Source organism: Ceratosolen solmsi, unplaced genomic scaffold, assembly GCF_000503995.2.
Source record: "Ceratosolen solmsi marchali unplaced genomic scaffold, CerSol_1.0 scaffold10, whole genome shotgun sequence".
In the NCBI taxonomy this organism is placed as follows: domain Eukaryota; kingdom Metazoa; phylum Arthropoda; class Insecta; order Hymenoptera; family Agaonidae; genus Ceratosolen; species Ceratosolen solmsi.
This window is the reverse complement of record NW_011948412.1, coordinates 73682-95523: the sequence shown is the minus strand read 5'-3', so window position 1 is coordinate 95523 and position 21842 is coordinate 73682. Positions and strand designations below refer to the sequence as shown.

Genomic DNA, 21842 nt, shown 5'->3' with positions numbered 1-21842 from the left:
ACGAATTATAGATTGAATTTATTAAATAAAGATTTTAAGCGTTTTCAGAAAATTACTTGTTGAAATAATAGATTATCTACTAGTCTTGTTAATCTAAACTTGCTGATCCTTTTGACATCTATCATATCTAATTTTCAGTTGAAAAAGTTTAATTTATAAAATTAAAAATATAAATGGTCGCACCAAACTCAACTGACAGGAATGAAGCAGTAAAATTATAAAAAAATAGCGTAGTGCTGAAGAAAGTGCAAAGGTGCTGGGGAGTCTTGTAATATATGAACAACTGCTTTTCAAAACAGAGTAAAATGGCCTTGAGAACTTAAGTGTGACTGAGAGAGAAAAAGAAGGGGGGGGTGAAGAAGAGAGCCACCCGCTGTCAGTCGTTTTAATGAAAATAAGTAATATTGCAAACAGGAATTGTAGCCTCGTAAAGTTCCGCACAATGGTACTGTAAATATGAAAGTACGTGTCCAAGTGTCAAGCAAGAAGGGAGAAGAGATCTCTGGTAGTCCGTATTGGATTCATTTGTAAAGTTGTTGTAGAATGCCGCGTAGTGCAGATCTCTCGACGCGCGCATGACTTGCAAAGATAAAGGTACGAAGGATGGATTACCGTAAACGGTAAGGCGCGTGCGTATACCAATGGAAAATGAACACTGCAGCACCCATTATGACCCCCATAAAGTGCCTGAGATCTTAAATCTCAATGCTTAGTAAAGAAAGAGAAAAGAAAAAAGAGACGGAGGACGCGTGGCTCCAAGGACGCTTGAACGAGCCCACGTACATTTGCAGAAGCCAAGACCCTAGCTGTGCATGAATACCTTCACCGAGTCTCTTGCTAAGAAGTAAAGTAGACTCCCCAGCTTTATATCAGATATCTCCATAAGTAGTCGTATAAATTTTTTCTTCATATTTTTAAACATTCACGCAAAAAACAATGTTTATAGAAAAGTTGTGCAGTTAAATTAATAATTTTCTTTTTATCTTCAAATTATATAACATAATTTCAATAAAATATATCAGTAATTTTATAATTTATAATTTAATAATATTCAATAAACTTATTATAACAAAATTAAATTCCTATAAAAATATTGATGAAATAGATATTTTTATCATAGATATAATATACGCACCAGAATAAGCATTTGGAGGTAGAGACTGTGTAAGCTAGTAAACAACCTTTCCTAAATAATCTAATTTTTTGTGTATGCTTTTTTTAGAAAAAGAAGAATAGTTGTTCAATTAAATCTTTGTTTTTTGAAGAAAAAGTACAATTTCACAATATTTAAGTTTTAACCGATTGATCAGAATCGGAATATTATGCCATATTTAAAAATATTTAAAGTAATTGCAAAATTTAATTTTGCAAATTAAAAATTAAAAATTAGATAAAAAATTAATATAAATAATAAATTAAAAATTATACAATATTTTATTTAAAATGTTTTATGAAAATGTTATACCGTAATTTTCTAGATACGTGCATCGTCTTTAGAAAATGTTACATACAAGTCATATACAGCCTTACATTACATGTAAGTCATAAATTTTTACTCGGTATGTTAATATATGCAAATAAACTTCTATAAGGTAAAATATATTAAAAAAAATATTGTTAACAAAACCTTATAATATTTAAGAAATGATTCGATTATTTTTAATAAATAAAACAATTGTATATCATTTTTATTGGGTTTATTATAGCATTCATTAAAACTTTTCTTTTTAATTTAGATATATGAAAAATTGCTATGTTATTATAATATTAATTATATAAAATTACTTCATGATAATAATAAACATTAGTAAAATAAAAATTATATATTGGCAATAATGTATTTTTATAAATATTTAATATTTTTGTTAGAACGTATCTTGTCGTACTTAAGTGTAATTTTTTGTATTTTAATTGCTCACTCAATATTATAACGTTAATAAGTGTAACAGTATTTTAAATAAGACCATTATATAAATAAAAATAAAAATCAATAAAATCCATCTTATGTCATCAATCGATTTATATTAAAACTGATATCTAAAGTGGGAGTTGTGTATAAATAGAAAACGACTAATCATTTGCAGACAAAATAATAAAGTAAAAGTGAAATGGTGCCCTTATCCGCAAAGTCAATTTAGAAAAAAAATATCGACCAACAGTGTGCATCCCTAGTAAATTGAGACCACGGCAACATTGAAGGAGCACGCCAGAAAGTTTTGAAAATACGAATGAGAAAAGTGCAATAAATGAAATCGTTTACAGCAGTCATAAGGAAATCTGTTGAAACTGAGCAGCATCGATGGGGCCCCCTGGTAGCCATATAATTCGAAAGTCTTCGCGTTAAGACTACGGGGCACGTGCTGATGAAAGAAGGAAGAGAAGTCAACGGTAGTTATGGCCTGTTGTCAAGGCACAGTCAATAACATATTTCGTCAGGGCTAGACGGAGAAAGGACGCGGGCCTGATGAGGGCGCGGGCTCGAAGCTGGTGTATTATTGAAAACGAGAACTGTAAAGATATTTCAACGCCACGCGACTATAGTGACCCTGAACTCAGGGCCGCGATGAGCTTCGTGATGCTTTTACAAATTATGCATCGAAAGAGAACCATGACGATCCTTGGTTCGACTCGTTTCCGATTTTTTGGCATCTATCGTGCGCCATTTAGCTCCACTATACGTGATGTTACAAGCTTCGTAATTAACTTCATCACTTCTATTTTTCACTTTTTGTGTCTTTTTGTTCTTGTCTCCAATTCAGTTATCTTCGTTCGAGTAAATATTTTCTTCGTAAATAATGTAAACGAAACGCAAGAATATATCAATTTGAGACTTTAGCGATTGGATACGGTAAAAGTGTTTTTCGAGTAAGCAAACCTACGACTACTTTTTATAAAACTTACTTTATATGCTCTAGATACTTCAAAGTATAAACAAATTACATATATTTATAATACGTATAACAAAATTCTTTACATTCACATTAAAAAAATGTAGATATTTAAAAAAAAATAAGTTAGCTTATAATAATATTAAATAAAACGACTTTTAAAACTATTTTTATATATAATTGATCAGTATTCGACAATTAGATATTTCCACTAACAATGATATATTTCTCCAATTAGTAATAAATAATTCATAGCGTACGTATATTTATATAGAAATACAACCTTATTAAATAATATCTAAAAAGACAATTATATTTTCAAAAAAATAGCATAAAATTGCTAGTTTCGATATTGGGATTATTATTAATTCTATCGCAATTACAACCAGGAAAAGATTAAAACACAATTACATTCGATCAACAAAGTAAAATGTAAAAACTTTTAATATTTTGAAGATTGGGAGGTGCAAACACAATGGTAGGAACTTAGAATTTTAAAGGCAACACAGACTTTCATCAAGTAAATAGTTCAATCGATATCACGATCGTTATGCTGTCGCAATGTTATTAGTCGGTGAATGACAAGGAAACAGTACACAGTAAACGGCCTCAGGGGGCTGACAAAGTACCACGATTTTAAGCCATTGCTGGCACAAAGCTACCACTAGATTGCCGGTGGGCATTTACACCGCTTCACAACGCAAGCCTTGCTTCGTTCGTTCGTATTCATGATTTAAATTCAATTAGCTTTTATCTGCCATCCCGCAGCGAAACTCCTCTCTTATCCTGTCTCTCTTGCATTGTCTGTTTAAAGGCATGTGACTGGAAGTCGTCAACTTTCCAATGAAATTGTCAAGACTGTATAAGCATAGGGTATACTTAATGTAATTAGTATATGAGGCAGTCTTCCACATTTTATTTTTGACATCAAAAGCAGTGTCATATACAAAGTCCTTTAATAAGTCGAATAAATCGCTCCAATGTATAATGAGATACTTAATAGTAAAAATAAGCTATTTTAAAGTCACGACAACAGTATATAAAGATAACATTAAATAAAGATAATATGTTCGGAAGAACTGGTAAAAAAGTTAGTTAATCGAAAAATAAAAAAAAAATTTTATAATTCATTTAACAATTCATTTATGTTCACGTTTAATAAAAAAGTTATATTATTATAAAACTATTTATAATTTATAACAAATATAATATATTATTACTGAATTTATAAAATATTTTAATAAAAAATCAATAAGGAGATAGTACTTTAAATTTAGTAATTGCAACAATTTCTGCAAAAACTCAATCGATAACCAAGTACAGCAAATATTGATTTTTATAATAATCAGATTTAAATAGAAAGTCTTCTGGTGTTGGTAAATTAAAAATTAAATCTAATTATCATCTCTTAAATAAAATTTGACGATTCAATTGTTTAGATTGACCTAGGAATAACATATTTATAAAAATCTGATTTTACCAAATTTACGAACGAATATACATTTATGTTTAAAAGTTATATATGCATAAATAATGCATATATTATTTATGGGATACATAATCGATTTCTTAAAATATTACCTTGTAATGACATTGGTATGTATTAACAGATGAGTATATACTGAAACTAATAATATAATTTCGAATAATAATCTCTATTGCAAAGGACTGCTTATAAGGACTAAGGACTACTAATAAAAGTTAATTAAGAATCATCTATTTTATGATGTTTGCTGAACATGTTTCTTCTTTAATAGCTAATATATATATATATACATACATATATAAATAACTACATTAGGTTTGGGAATTACAAAGATCTTTTATGTAGACAAAATTAAATAAAATATTACATTAATTATCTTTATAAGTTGATTTTATTTTTTATAAATTTTTATAAAATTGGTTCACATAATAGGTAATTTTCTTTTATATTACATTTTTCATATGAAATCTATTAAGATTGCTATATATGTCTATTATAACATTGATTAATATATTATTCAAACGGAACATTAGATATAAATATAAAAGAAAATAATAAAAGTAATTAGCTTATGAGTTTATTTTAATTTTAGAATTTTAGAATAAAATATACTTGCGTATGCAACATTTATAATGAAACATACAATATAAAACATAAAAACTAAATTATAAGTGAAGCATGTCATTATTAGTATATGAATTCTCTACTCGACATATTTGTCATTTCTAAATACAAATTAAATAATGTTTATCCAGTTTAAGTTTTTAACCGTGTTTTTAATACTTTAAAGAAGAAAATATATGTTTTAATACATCTAAATGTTTTTCTAAATTTTTCTATGTTTTAATTACACATTTATAGATGAATATAATATACTTTGTTTGCGTATTTATAGTGAAAAACTTATTTTAGCCTCGAGCATTATAAATACAATATTGAGATAAATTTGTAATAGAATCAATAAAAGATATATTATCATAATTCAATTAAATCCTAAACACCTAAATATTTAAGAATACCTTATATATTTAAGGGTTGATTACATTTTTAAAAATAATTATTTTCTCGAAAAAATGTATAGATAATTATTGAAATTATTTAAACTTTAAAATTAAAGCATATATAAACATTTGCTTGAACATATAATTTTAATGTTAATTTTAAATTATTTACGTAAAAGCATATCTCCACTTATAAAACAATTTAAATTAAAAATTGTTAAATAAAAAGAAAGTTAATTATACTAAGATTTAATGTTTTTTTAATTATTGATTCCGACACACTTGTTAATATAATAATAATAATTTTTTTAAACGTTATATAAAGTTTCATTTATTTTTTTAAATTAGAACTGCTATAAATATTACAATGCAAATAGAAACTTTTTCATAGTAATATCGTATAATAAAAATATATCTTATATGTGATAAACGTTAAAAACTTTAAAACTTTAAAAACAGAAATTTAATATATTATTTCTAAAATTTAATTTTAATAAAATAATTTACCGTTTTCATTTAAAAATGAAATAATTATTTAAAAATTGTTTCCATATGTTCAAAAACTGATATTTTAAAATAAAAGAAATTAATTTGACAATAATTTGAAAATAAATAAATAAAAATTTGAATTTGAAAATAATTCATTGTATTATTTTAATATTTTTAATATTTCTTCATTTCATATTCGTTAAAAATAAAATTTAATTATTTGATTAACGTAGTTTAATTCGAATATTTGATTTTCCATATTTAGTGTAATAGTATTTTAACATTATCATACTAATCTTAGACAATTTTCATAAAAATAAATTAAAAAATTTAAAAAAATGGAGTTTATTCTAATTTGTTGTAGACAGAAAACTTTAAGTATTAGTTTGATTGAATAATACATATTTTTTAATATCCGTTTGTTACGAATAAAGAATAGTTATAGTGTTACCAGTCACTAAAACTGTTTATCGGTTTGAAAATACATATGGATAAAAATGTGAGGACAAAATAAAATATAACATTTATTTTCTGCGGCATATTGGATGTTATTTTATTATATTAAATTTCAAAAGTTTGTGTGTATTAATTACAAAATTGAATACAATTAAAAAATCAAACTTATTCATATCTGTATATTAATATGAATACTTGAATATTGAGTAAAATATTATTTATAATAATTTAACGGAGTTACTACATCTATAATCGCATTAAAAACTATTAGTAATTGTTGATAAAATTCTACGTAATAGTGTTTCAAATATAAATTATATACGAAATTTTTAATTACGAATTAAGTAATGTGATATTTATTTATATATTGCAAAGCTCAATAATATTTCAAATTTAACAATACCAGATATAAGAAGTTTATTTCATCGTATTTTAAAAAATTGTTTCATTTGAACTTTAATTATTATGTGTTATTAAAAATTCAGTAAGTTTATAATGCTGTTTGTTAATAAAATTTTTGCAATGATTTAAATTAAAATACATTGAATTAATTTTATTGGCACTTATTTAAAACTAAATTCATTCAAGGGGTGTCGAATAAATATATGACATATTTATACATTCGAAGTATTATGTTTGTTGCTTTTATGGCATTTATTAGAATGAGATAGTAAAAAAAACTTCATTAAAGATAAATAATATTAATATAAACATTAAATGTTACTAATATTTTCAGTTTTTTTTCAAAATATTTAATGAATTATTTATGTATAAATTAAAATATTTCTTTATAGTTCCATTGTTCTATAGGATTCAAAATTATAAAAAATTTTATTAGTTTAATAAAAAAAAAACTGCACAGTATAAACTGTACAAGGCACTATGTCTGTATAATAACAAATATTTATAGAGTAGTTGAAATATTCTATTTTTTTGCAAGTTGCGAAATGCAAGATTTCTTATATAAAAAAAAAATATATATTATAATAAAATTTCAGCTTACATAAATTTCTAATAATAGCGTACGTGCCTTATAGTTTTATAAAATTGTTCGTATGTGCATGCAAGCTGTATGAGGGCCTGTGTAAGTTAAGTTAATTGTGTCATTGTAATTTTATGCATTCTTATGACCAAAGTCACATTAAAATCTAATAAATGTTTTTACTGATTTTGTATAAAATTATTTTAATCCAACTACTTAGTTGAATCCATTTTTATTAAGAGCAATATATAAAATATTCATCAATATCTCATAAATATATCTTACTTTAGAGAGAACTTTTATGTTTAAATATATATCAATAATAATTTAATTTATATTGTATGTCTAAAAATTCTAACCAATTGATATTTTGTGCAAGTAAGATTTTTCTGCACAAAGAAAAACTTAATAATTTAGACGTTACTGATAAATTTAAAAAATAATATTTTGAATATTTTTAGGATGATTCATATGCTGGTTCCACTTTTACTCCATTTAAAGAAAGTTTGGATTAAAATGAAATCTTCATTTGTTTAAAATAAACGCTCGTTTAATCAAGCATTTTCTATATTAAATATTTATATGAATGATAAATATAACACATTGATAGATGGATTATTTAATTCTTTTTTAAAAAAGTATAATGCAAATAATTTAAGAAACAAACAAAATTTTATTTAAACATTTTTTTATTATTATTTTATTATTTTATTTCAAAATTATTTTGTAAGTTTTTGATATTTGTTAATATATCAATATTTTGAATAAATGATTAATTAATTGTATTCTATTGATTTAACTCTAATTAATATAACTATAATTATAATATTAGGCATATCATATATATATATATATATGAATGTGTGTGTGAGTGTGTGTATGATAAAAGTTGAATGACTAAGGTTATAAAATTATATTTTTGGAATGATTCAAATACATTTCGAACCTCGATTATTTTCATTAACTGGGATGAACAAATAGAGTAAATTTGTAATATAAAATTTTTATAAAATAATGTAATACATATAAATATGTAATACAAAATCTTTATTGTATAATAACACAATTATATTTCTTATTTTAAAATATTAAAAATTTGCTCTATTTGTTCATCCCAGTTAATGAAAATAATCGAAGTTCGAAATGTATTTGAATCATTCCAAAAATATAATTTCTATTTGTCTATCAAAAACTAATAAAATACATATTGATAAAAACTATGAATATAAAAATGATATTTATAAATATATATTATTTAGAATATTAATTACAATGTTATTTGAGAAATTGTTTAATTTATATGTATGTTTTTTCATTTAATTAGACATTATTTTCTTTACGTTTTATTATACTTTTTTATTCTTTATAATTAATTTAATAATTTTTAAATAATTAATTTTGATTAATATTACTTTTAAATTATAATATAAATATTTAAATCTTACATTGTTATATCAACATTAATAATAACTCTCTACATTTCAAATGAAAAAAATTGAATTAAAAATATTTGTTAATTCCTGTTTAAATAAAAAATCTAAAAATAAAATGTTAGCATATATAAAGTATATTGTTAGATACCTCTCTTTTTTATGCTTGAATTTGATTCCACACCATTATGGTGTTTTATTAGCTTAGTTTTGTTCTTATCATTCAATAAAAAAACAACAAATAACCTGAAATATTTTGAATGCAAAGTGCACAGTTGTAAAAATGTTCGTAAGTTACAGGTAATATGTAAATACGGAGTTACGCATGCGTCTTACGTATCAGTTGCCAAGAAAGCGCGCGTAGTTATCCCGCCTGATATCTTATTTGTTGACGTCGATGTCAACTTTAATATATTCCATAGCAAGAAAATAAGCTAAACTATAAATCAAATCATATTTATTAATTACTTGTTATTGATTAAATCATGGAATGTAAAGAAAGCGAATCAATCAATGAAAATGCTTTGAAAGAAGAGAAAGAAAATATCGAACTGGTAAACTTTTTTATAAATATACTATAACCTAAAATTCACCGAAGTAAATATATAATGCCTATGATATAAGATATTTAAATTAAATAAATATAATATATTTTATATTCTATTTTTTAAAATATAGTTTAGTTATATATTTTTACTTCAAAATTAACATGTACATGAAGTTATATAAAATAATACGTATCTTTTAAGGATGATGAATTTCCATCAATGGATGAAAGCAATGATGGCGAAGAAGAAAAAAGTATTTTAAGATACTCAAGCAATTTAAATGACTCCATGACTTCTGAAAATGTACTAAAAAATAGTTTATGGGAAATAGGCCAATTAGCTTGGGCTCGTATGAGTATTTATCCTTTTTGGCCCTGTATGATAACATTTGATCCTAATTCATTAATGGTATTTCAAAAAGTTCAAAGTAAGTTTAATTCAAATTATTAAATTATACTTGTATAATATTATTTATTAAAATTATAAAAGAAAAAATACTATTCATTTGTAGCTATTGGTAAATCCAAGACACATATGATTCATGTTCATTTTTTCAATGATAATGGAAGACATAGTTGGATACCATCTCATCATATGATTCCTTTTTATGGAATTGAAGATTTTCGTAAACGAGCAAATCTTATTACTGATATAATACGAAAAAAAGAACCTAAATTTGCTGCAGCTTTATATGTTAAACCAAATATTTTTGGTACATGGCAAAAGGCAGTTGCAGAAGCTATGGATGTTCTTTATGAACTTGACATGACTGCGTTAGATAATTTCAAACCACAGTTAAAAGACTTAACAAATAATATTTCAAAAAGTAATAGTGTTAATAGAAAAAGAAAACGTAAAGAAGAAGACAGTATGAACAAAAAAAAAGTAAACGACACAAAATCCTGTACTGTCTGAAATTTTAACTATATTAGGTAATAATAAGAAATTTTGATTTTCAGTTTTTTAAACAAACTGATTCAAATAACGAATTAAAAGTGAGTACAAATACAGGTAATTTGGAAGAAGAAAGTAATTTAAATTTAGAAACTCCACCGGTTTCACCTTCAAATGAGGATGATATACGAACAATTGCGATACAAAAGCAAAAACGTATTACCAAAATGATAAATAAGTTACAACCACCAGATTTTGAAGTGTATGTTGAAAGAAATTTCTTTACAGTAAAAGAACAATACTTGGATACAACAGATGAGCAGGTGCGAAAATATTTATATGATATTTGGGAAAATATGGCACCTGAAGAGAAATTAAAATATCGTGCAGCATATAAAATTGAAGGTGATAGTTAATTATGTGAAGTTTATTACCTCAAAATCATCAATAGTTAGTTAGGATTAGATAATTTACATGAAATCAATATTATAATCGAGTATTTTTAAATTTATATTTTGATATCATGTTATGAAATTGTAAATTATAGATAATGAATTAACTTGAATAGGTATGTAAAAAAATTGATTTTACAAAGTTGTTTTTGAATTTCGAGAACATTAAAATTTTACATTTACTTTAGACTGCAACTCGCTAGTTAAATAATTTATACGATACCTCAGAAATATTTTTTTTTTTAATTTTTGAAATGGATATTATTTCAAAATATTCCAATCTACATCTTTGTTACTATAGTAGTAAATAATAACTGAAATATGTGGGTTAAATAAAATGCAAGAGTTATTAGCTATTTACTCAGTTTCGCAATACTACAATAAAAAGTTAATCTAACTAATTAAATATATTCATATTAATTAAATGTATAAATAAATATATAAATAAAATTCCTATTATTGCATAATATATTATTTATATATATAATAATTAATGAAGATTAATTTAAAAAAAAGAAAGTTTTTCTGGGTAATCATTTTGTAGTAACTAGTAAGTTGTAAATATATTATAACAAATTTATGATATATATTATTCTAAAAATGAATTTTCTAAACATTTTTATTTTTAAAATGAAATGAATATCGTAAATGATTAAATGAAAGTTTGAAAAGAAATTGTTTGTATCAATTAGAAATTCTTTTCGAACATATGAAATATTTTATAATGCTATATAATATAGATTTAATCCTTTAATTATTGGTATCTATAATAGATACACTTATATATATTTTTTTTTAACTTAATACAAAGTCAAAATATGTCCTTATCTAAAAGTTTAAATAAACATCATTAAGTTACATACTCGTTCATTCCTTTTACAATTTGTTAATTTTGATATGTCTATACCATTTTGACCAGAAGTAATTTCATAGAAAAAAAATACATATGTATTTAATTTCCTGTATAAATAATGCTAATGGCAAGACATTTTTATTTTAACTTAATATCTGCAAATACAAAACAGTTTACTTTGTATAGATTCACTGATTACTATTGCTTAAGAGCAATTTTTTAATAATTATAAAAGTAAAATTTCTGGTGGAAGTAACTATTATTAAAATAATTTTAATCGATTAAGTATGTAGTTATTATTTTTTGTTTGTTAATTTCTATATATCGTAGAATTCATATATTTTTATTTTGCATAAGGTGATTCATCATATCTGATGATTTTTTAAGAATAAAATATGTTAAAAGTAAATTTAGAAAATTTCCAAATGATGAATCATCAACTCTATATTTTAAATATTGATTTAAAATTGTTAAAATTGTATGTATGTATTAAACAAAATATTTTGCATATGCTTTAAATAAATATGACAAGATTGACAGTTAAATTGCCTTTTATTTATCCTTAAAATTATTTCAAAACTTGTAAAATAAATAATCTTCAAATTTATTTTCAACGATTACCAAGCAAAATGGTTATGTGGGAAGATCAAGAGAATAACAGTTTATAATGCAGTAAAATCAAACAAGAAATCGTGTACTACGCGTTTATTAATTATTAATATTATATTTATATATGTATATTAAACGTTTCGTATGTATACATGATGAATCATTTAAGCTTGGTTGTTTCTTTTCTTATAAGATACATACATGATTTTTCTATTTACAAGGCGCAATCGTTATCTTCGACTGATTGTTTACGACAAAAAGATCGAAACAATGTCAAGCACCAATAACACATAAGAAATTCGGCGGTATCTCTATATAAATGTGTCTGCATAATTCTAGTTTTGTTTGAGTTTGGCAAAATCAATCTCTGCGTAGTTGAAACCTTCTTGCATTGGAGTCGGCGAAACTGGAGGAGCTCCGGCAATTTCAGGTAGATCAAGACTTGCATAATGCAGGAGCGTCGCACCAGGTTGTAGCTTTTCATAACCTTCGCTATCCAAGGGATTGGCTGTAGGCGTCAGGATTACAGCTGGCATCACGTCCTCGAGAGTCTTTGGTTTGAACCCAGAAGGCGTGGGACTTGTCGTCGGCGAAGCGGTTACGAGTCGCGGTTTTGATACCGTCAAGTCCGATAATTTCTTCGTAATCGGACTGAGCGGAATCACCGGTTCTTGGATTAAGCCTATTGAATTCGATACGAGTCGGATAGATTCATTGTGGACCACACCACTCACGTGCCTGACAAGCAAAATGATAATTAATTTAGGACAAAACTTTTAAGTACATTTTCAATATTCTATTATGTTGTAATTATATAAGAAAAATTTTTTTAATATATTTTGATATATTTTTAATATGAAACTACACATAATTATTTAATTATTGACAGAAAATCAAAAAATTTTAATTACACAAATTTTCTTAAAATATGCCTTTACTTTACATATTTTTTAAATATATGATTAAATAAATTAAAATTTTTAATTCAATTTATAATTATCCTTAAATACTGAAAATACAAATTGTGTAGGTTTTCAATTTATGATGGAAGTAACAAATATGGTTACTATTTTTTGCACCCACGTTATATTAATTAATAAATTTATAAAAGAAAAATATTGATGTACAATTATAAAATTATATGTATAATACTTTTTTTAAACATCAATTATACATAATGTATAATTGAAAATGTGTTATGATTATATTTCTAAGCAAAAGCTTGTTTTTATAAATTTTAATACACATTTATATAATGAAACAAACTATGGTATATTTAGATTTATTTAAAAAATCATATATGAATTATTTTTAAACATATATTAAATATTTATAATGAATATAACATAGGGCTAAATTATAAAACTTAGAAACAGCAATGTGAGATGAAAATCATAAATACCTCGTAATCGAATTCGAAGACGTATAATTATCCAAGTTATCATGGGCTTTCTTTGAGGAGGGGCAGCCATCAACCCCAGGTAATGGACTTGGTGCTGAAATTTTCCTTGTCGCTGGTAGTACGGTGCCACAATCACTCTTTGCGTTTTGATTTGAAATTTCCACTATGGAAGAAGACTTATCATCGTCGACCTGCGACATTGTGAACGGTTTAATGGGCGACTGCGGACTGTTGAGCGAAAATGGAAATATTGTGGCAGTGGAACCCGTAGGAGTGGCATGAGGCGGCGAAGCCGGAGTACTTGCTAAACTGTCAGAGGTCGGACTACCATTAAGCGGTAGAAAGTTCGGAGTCTTTGAAGATTTACTTCCTGCCTGAATCGCAATAGGTAGAGAAGTTTTTTTTTTGCGATTGTTATGGTGTCTTCGATGGTTACGTCCAAGACCTGTGCTCATGTTGATATAGTCTTGCTCAAAACTGAGTTTAGCTTTGAAAGACATCTCTACGTAACCCTCTGGTGGCCGCCGTGGTTGAGGTAGGTCCATTGGAGCTGTTCTGGTAATTCCAGGTGGTCCATTCATTTGCGTATAATCATCATGACACGGTGACGGTATTTGCCTTGGACTTATTCGTAAATGAGACCAATCTTCTATAGGCCCATTCATTCTCACATACGACGATTCCGTTTCTTCAACAGGTTTCAACATCGACGAAATCTGAGTTATAACTGGTTTATGAGTAGAGATTACCAAAGAATGATTGTGATTGTGGTTATGATTGGCAGTAGTAATATTGTTATTGTTATTATTATTGTTATTGTTGTTATTGTTGTTGCTGCTATTTCGATTTATCTGTGAAAGCAAGAATAATATATAACTTAACGATGTCAATTTACATAGATTTATTATTAAGTTTTTGTTAAATTTCAAAATATGTAATGAATATGAATTGATAAAAATAATTGATAATAAAAATAATTGATATATAAATAAAAAAGTATTAATTTAAAAAAAAAATTGATAAATCTATTTAAATACTGCATTATCCATTCTATTATTTTAACACTCAATTTATTATAAAATATATTAGTTATATAATATTATACCATACATTATATTGGTAATGATAGTTGTTAAATAATAAATGATGATTTAATTATATAAAACAAATTTTTAATACGTGTGAATGTTATTAATCGATGATTGAATCATATTTTAAATAACATAAATGGATAACAGATATTTAAATTATAACAAAAAACAATAATATTTCTCATTTGACTATTAAAATCTGTTATATTTTCATTTTTTTATCGAGTTAATGTTCAAAAACAAAAATCATTTTAGTAAATATTTTACGAAAGCCCCAGCACGTATTACATATAATCAATTAATAGTATATTTAATTAATGTACTTATGAGAGAAAAATAATTATTAATTTTATATAAACTACTTACCTTGATTGGTCCATTCATGTCAACACAGGGACCAATAATTGATAATGACAGCTGTCCAGGAGACATGTCAATATAGGAACTGATATCAGTGACTGTTGAATATGATTGCGATTGAGAATATGAAGGAGATGATGAAATCGTAACTGGAACATTGGGTCTAGTGAAATCCAGCTCCATTAGATCTTCCATTCGTTCAGAAGTAATAGAACAACCAGAATTATGACCCCATGAACTTGATAAAAGAGGTGCTGAGCTTGACTTATTCGAGTGTGAATTTTCAATCCCAACGACTAGTGGAGCAGTAATAACTTTAGCAAGTCTCCCAATTTCAGGTCTTTTAGATCTGCTTCCTACAGAAAATGCTCGTACTCGGCTTGAATCTTGTTGAGTAATGTCCAATCTGAAATTAGAGATTAAATTTTATTTTATATTTTTGATATTATGAACCATTTCCTTTGTACAATTAATAATTAAAAACTAAAATAATAAATAAAAAATTATCATTAAAATAATTAAGTTTATTCAACTTATAAATATATCTTCAGATTAATTTTGTTATAGACACCATATGCTGGCTAATTATGAAGTTCAATAGCAGTTGTGTAATAATTATAATAATAACAATAATTACACTTAAGTGAGTTATAAAAGCAAAACTTGACAAAAATTGTGCAAGTTTCTTTGCTAAAACTATTAATAAATAGTTTCACCTGTTTTTCCTGTGTCTATTGGCTTGCTCTGGCCTTGATCCCACAGAGTAAGCTCTAGTTGGTCTCGCTTGTAGATCTTCTCCAGGTGTTAGAAAACTGGTAACTTTGTCCAGATGATACTCAGAGAAGCGTAGATCCGTGCTTGGCGTGCCAGAAGTAACGGAACAACTACTGCCTCCATGTTGAGATATATCGTCAGGGAAATGGCCATTGTGGTTGTGGACAGGATCCATATCGACGTAGCCATCATCACCTACAGGAGCCATAGACACATAACCATCAGGCAAAGTACCACCCTCTTCAACAAGCGATGAAGCACGGGAGTGTGAGTGGATACATGTGGCTGGGCTCATAGGCATGTATACTCCTCGGCTGGGGCTAGAGCTGCAGGGGCTGTACATCTCAACATAGGAACTCTGCTGTAGTAATCAAGAAATATTTCCATTAATAATGGTTATTAAATATTTATTATATTAAAAATATGGTATTACCGCTGTAGAAGTTAGCGAAGTTATCAACATTATTGAGTTTCTTGTAAAATCAGTCTTTATATATAATTCAATACAATTCTTTATTAAAATCTAAATTAATATAATTTATAAAATAATAATTGCAAGAACATTCCCAATATTTTTATTTTACTTATATTTATAGGTAGTTGATTATCTTTGATTATTAAAGAATTATTTCCTATGCAAGTATATTTAGTAAAGAAAGAATAATAATTTTAAAATATTTTCATTAATAAATTCTCTAATTTATAATCTATTTATAATAGAAAAAAAAACAAATTAAAAAATATACAATATCGATATAAAATATAAAACAAATTAAGTTTTATTTTTAAAATTTATCATAAAAATACTTTTTTAATATATAAACGTTTACATAAATATATTCAATGAAAGAAAATTTGTTATCAATATTAAAAATAAACTTTACGTTTTAATGTTACTGTACAAAATTGAAAATTCAAATTATAGAATATATTATTAAAAAATTAAATGTCTACAAGAATAGATTTATTTAAGTTATTTTACTAGATTTAAATTTTTCTTTATCTAAATGATCATTTAAAGAAGATAATGCAAATAGTATGCTTTTGCAGATCAATTGTTACATTAAATACATGCTAATTAAATATGCTTCTATAACAAGTAGATTAGTACAATTTCAATGCATGATGGGTTTCCTTCAACTCACTTGTGAGGGAGAGCAAGACTTGAAATTAGGTGAGTACTTCTGCTGGTGGTTGGCAGACCAAGGTACATAGTCGTCGCTGTTTTCCTCAAGTATAACAGGCTCGTCGGGTGTGAGTGAATGTCCATATTTTGATATCACTCCTTCCTCCATATTTTCAGAAGCATCATCCATCGAGAGGGAGGAGCATGCAGCCGAAGCTGGATTGATAGGTATGGAAACGACTGGAGGTGAATAAGACATTACTCGGCTGTGCATAGAATGGGGTCGAGGTACATGAGATGTCAAGTGGCCAGCTCTTGAGTACTGCTGCTGTTGTTGCTGTTGTTGTTGATGGTGGTGGTGATGTTGTTGCTGAACAGCGATAATAGTCATTGCGCTGATATTGCTTGGGTTGCCTTCACTCGTCGTCCGTGCTCTTGAAGGTAAGCTGTCACACCTGTCTCGTACCGCTGGTACACCTGAAAAAAAGTTAAATTGAAGATTTCATAGGCAAATAACGTAAAAATTTTTTTGCGATGGTGAAACGTAATCCCATACATAAAGTGCAAAACTTTTTTTCAAAGCCAATACCATTATATCCGATACGATTAAATGTTAGTGGAAGGTTTACTTTTTCATTATAATAATTTTAGTATTACACACGGCATATTTAGACGATATATATAAATGATGTACAGGCACGCTGGTATTAAGGTTTTGTATCTTGTTATTACACTGTTAATGAAAAATAAAGACAAGAAGATACAGTTATATACATATATGTATGCACAATAAAATCATTTGAACGTATTGATATTGCTTCAAGTGCTCAAGAAGTACATAAAAGGTATTACGTTGTCATCTCGTTGCCTTGGTTCGGCATTTAATGATATTTTATTAACTTAAAAGTATTATATATCAAATTGAGTGACAGTGCTAATAAATTGAATTTTGCATATTTACATAAAAGTCTATTTTTAAGTACTTATAAAGATATAATAAATATGGCTTGAAAAGTAAAGTCGGAAATGAAATAGTAATTTTGTCATTTTCCTAAAAATTGTTACTCGAATTAAAAACATGTCTATATATATATACTCACGCTCATACACGCGGAAAGCATATATAAAGTAAATAAAATTTATCGACATAAATATAATATATACATATATGTCCAATATAAAACATTAGCGTTTAATGAAACTAAACATAAATAATAGTATATAGAATCTAACAATAAACTTACAACAGATAAAAAATCCTGTCAATAAAGAAAATGGAGGGAGAAAAAACATGTTCGTACGCTTTATAGTTGAATCATAAACATAATATTGCGTATACCGCGCGCGCACACACATCGTATTACACACCAGCACGCACACACATACATATATAACTCGTATCAAGAAATTTAATGTCGTTAGAGAACAAAGTGAAACTAAAAGCATGTGCGAATATCACGGCATGCAAGCAACATTAAAGTGATACCCCAGAGGAAGATTCCTGGTATGAAGTTTACCGAAAGTTCATCACAGGATTGCACTGCACTTTTTGGGATATATACACTGTTATACATAAGAATAAAACAGTTGTTTAATCGTTGATAAAAAGCACTGATTTAACATTTTATTTGTTAACAGTATGACGGGAGATCAAGAATTTCATCTGATGCGAGAGAGCATGAGAAAAAGAGAAACTGAAAATACATACAGCGTAACACGGGTCTTTTAGATGATTGCATTTGATTGATAACAGCGGCTAGGGGCAGCGACAGGGTTCTCTGATGGGATATTGTCGCGGTTGTGGTAGTGCTTGTTGTACTCGATGACGATGTTGTATTGGTATAAATGAATTGGGAAATATTGTTATTGTTGTAAGGGAGTGGATGACTTGCTACCGAATGTCGACGTGTATTCGTAATGACAGCGCCGCTTTTAGTACAGATGATTGTGCCCACGATTCTTTTCTCGTTTAGACCAACGGCAACTGCAAATTTATACCACAACCCTCATTCTCCCGTTTACTTTTGGCATACAAATTTTCTATATGCTTTAATTTCCTCTGTATATCTTTATATTTTCAGTTATTTGTTTTTATTATTATCACTCTATATAAGTATTAAGATCTCTAAAACTATTTAACTTTTTAATATTAGAAATCATCTGCCACCCAAACAATTTTATCAGCAAAATAATCATATTCTTTTTTTGAGTTATAATCATCAGTGATTATAATTCTAATATTCCAAAACACATTATATACGCTTTTTGTTCTCAAATGCTACTGTGTCTGAAAACTCACTATGTAAATATTTTATATCTAAAATTTCTTAAATTTGTAAATACATAATCATCAAAATTGAGATATATATTATTAAATTTATAAGATTTCAATGATTTTGAACAATATAAAACCTAAAATAATACTTTTAAAGAGTATACGAAATGGGGTAAGCAACCAGCGGATAACATTTAAATTTGAATTTAAATACAAAATTATAGCAAGTAGCAAAAGCATTTAAAAAAACTTTTCACATCTAATTACTAGCATGGGGGTGATAAAGAATTGAATGGAATTCATTTAAAAATAAAAATAAGTTTACAATTTCATTTATTTGTTATAATTTGTACTCTATAAAAAATTTAATATTTCACATAGACAGATATGTAATAAAAAATGAAATATGTTTTAACAAAAAACAAATATTTTAAAATAAGTATATGATTTCTCTCTACATGAATAGTACATATTTTAACATATTAATTTAATTAATTTTTCTGTCCAAATGTAAAAGGTTGCACCAGCATAAGAAAAAGAGAATAGAAAAAGCGTACAACTACTGTGATAGAACAGACCCATATGTGTATTGGAAGTAGAGGTAGTCTTTGATTGACTACTCTGTGAGGGGGCAGATGCTGTGACGTTCTGTTCTTGTAATGGTTCCACTTGTTCCTTGTGCATCCTCTGTTCTTCTGTAAAGCCCGCAACCCATGTGTGTTATTCAGAAGCTTACTTTATATCAATTTATAACCACATTCTTTGTACCTTCAAAAAGGTACATGAGGAATATCACATTTCACTTATTTTTCTTATTTAATATAAAAATTAAGTTAGTCTAATTATTATTTTATTATTAATATTAATATATTAGTAATAACAAAAAGTATTTCAAATAAATAAAAATGTTATATATGTAAATTATATTCTTAAGCAACTTACATATGAAAAAATCAATTTTTATATTTTGTTATGAAATGTTTAAATGATTTATTATATATTACTGATGATTTATATGACTTAGTAGATATTTAAGATAATATGACATACATCAATTTAAAGTTATACAGTGAATGCTTGATGAGTTATTATTCAATGATTAACTTAACAATTACTGATACTGAAACAATACTCAAATACTAAATATAAAATATATTCTTAGAAAACTTACCCAAGGGTGAGAAACTATGTAATTTTTGTGCAGTATGTCTTCTTTGAAGAACAGAAATTGGTTTACTTGCTTCATTGGCAGAAGAACTGCGCATTCTTTGCCGAGGGCCATCATCTTTTACAGAACTTGAATTAGTCATAGCATTGTTGATGGCATGATGCATATTTTGTGCTATATTGTTATCCTCAACCTCCATCCAAAACTCCCCACCACCAGTAACAGCAGAACGTCCTACTTCCATATAAAAGATACGGTCCATACATCCAGACCGTCTTATACAACTCAACTATTGAAAGTAAGGAACATAAAGGTGAATAATTGAAATTGGTATAAATAATAAAACTTACAGAAAATTCGATGGAATCAGATTTATCATCAGCTCCTAGCTTAACTAGACTTAAAACACGATCCGTAAGACATAGTCTATAAGGTCCATTAATATTTTTTCGTTCGCCAAGTCCTTTCTTCTGCATACTAACTTGCCAAATGTGTTCTGAATACAAGCAAATAATATGATTTTAAAATACAAACAGAAAACCTCAATATTAAACAAGTTGTTACATCTAAAAATTGAATAATACCAAATGTTGGTCTTGGCTGTTCTCCATCTGGTTGATCACCATTCTGTAACAGCAAGAGCGCATTGAGCCACTCTTCCAGATCTTTTTCATGATCAAGTACCAAGCAAAAACAGTCATCCTTGGTATAGAGGGCTATAACGTGCTTATGTTTGGTATCCCTGCGCTTATTGATATTAAAGCAGCTGCATACGGAGATACTACGCTTAGGTGGCTGCTTGCTCTCATATTTCTTTTTACTATCATAGTACTCTAAACAGGCTGGATGGCCTAGAGTTTCAGCTCTTAGTACAAAGAACTTTTTCTTAAGAGTCTTGAGTTTCTTAATATGAGCTGCCAACACAACAGCTCCTGGTGATTGTGATGGCAACAGAGACGACATGATGTTATTGTTGTTGTTTAGGTAGAGAGTGAAACAAAACAGCGATTCAATTCTATAGGCTGCGAATAGATGATTTGGAAATCTGTATACTTGGAAACATGTCAGGTACAATGACGATGCGATGAGCACGTGTCGTAAGGGTCGCAGTTTCCTTCTCCCTTTCCTTCCTTCGTTCGTGCGTACTTTCTTTCCTTCTTTGTTTTCCAAGTTCGTTTTTTCTCACATGCGCGCACCCTTCTTTACGTCTCCTCTGCTCCTCTCGTATTTATCGTTATTCTGCTTCGCAGCTATTTAACTCTAGTTCTTTTTTTCTTGCTTTGTCTTTTTCACCGCGCCCTAGACAGCGCTTATACGTGTCCCTGCTTGATCGGACAGCTTCGGGGAGAGTTTAGACTCCGCTAACAACATCCCGTGGTTGCTACTCCTTGCAAACGTGACTCAAGGCTAGGCCAACTCATGTGCGCAATAGGCGCCGATTCGACGGGCTAAGTGTCTAGTAAACACAACGGCGGAGGCGACTGCTGTTATCGTTATTGCTCGGTGTCACTGAACGTAGGCGCTAGGTATCGCAAACACGTTATCCTTCTTACTATAT

General features: G+C 27.3%; 2 protein-coding genes across 4 annotated transcripts; one reads left to right on the top strand and one right to left on the bottom strand.

Moving 5' to 3' along the window:
* The first annotated feature begins 9088 nt into the window (after window positions 1–9088).
* On the top strand, window positions 9089–10676 carry LOC105360200 (histone-lysine N-methyltransferase NSD2-like). Its single transcript, XM_011497425.1, has 4 exons — window positions 9089–9286; window positions 9482–9707; window positions 9792–10165; window positions 10240–10676. Exons 1-4 carry the CDS (start codon window positions 9218–9220, stop codon window positions 10588–10590), a joined length of 1020 nt encoding a protein of 339 aa, XP_011495727.1. The 5' UTR covers window positions 9089–9217; the 3' UTR covers window positions 10591–10676.
* Window positions 10677–12122: 1446 nt separating this feature from the next.
* On the bottom strand, window positions 12123–21404 carry chico (insulin receptor substrate 1 chico). Of its 3 annotated transcripts, XM_011507512.1 has the most exons (10): window positions 20869–21404; window positions 20635–20780; window positions 20288–20573; window positions 19695–19811; window positions 18550–18825; window positions 16861–17318; window positions 15658–16076; window positions 14948–15347; window positions 13491–14341; window positions 12123–12826 (listed from the first exon to the last, which is right to left on the bottom strand). In XM_011507512.1, the coding sequence occupies exons 1-10, from the start codon at window positions 21245–21247 to the stop codon at window positions 12424–12426; spliced, it is 3735 nt and encodes a 1244-aa protein (XP_011505814.1). In that variant the 5' UTR covers window positions 21248–21404; the 3' UTR covers window positions 12123–12423. The 3 variants fall into 3 exon arrangements, with proteins under 3 accessions (XP_011505814.1, XP_011493776.1, XP_011494547.1); XM_011495474.1 differs by lacking the exon at window positions 18550–18825; XM_011496245.1 differs by lacking the exons at window positions 18550–18825; window positions 19695–19811.
* Window positions 21405–21842: the final 438 nt, after the last annotated feature.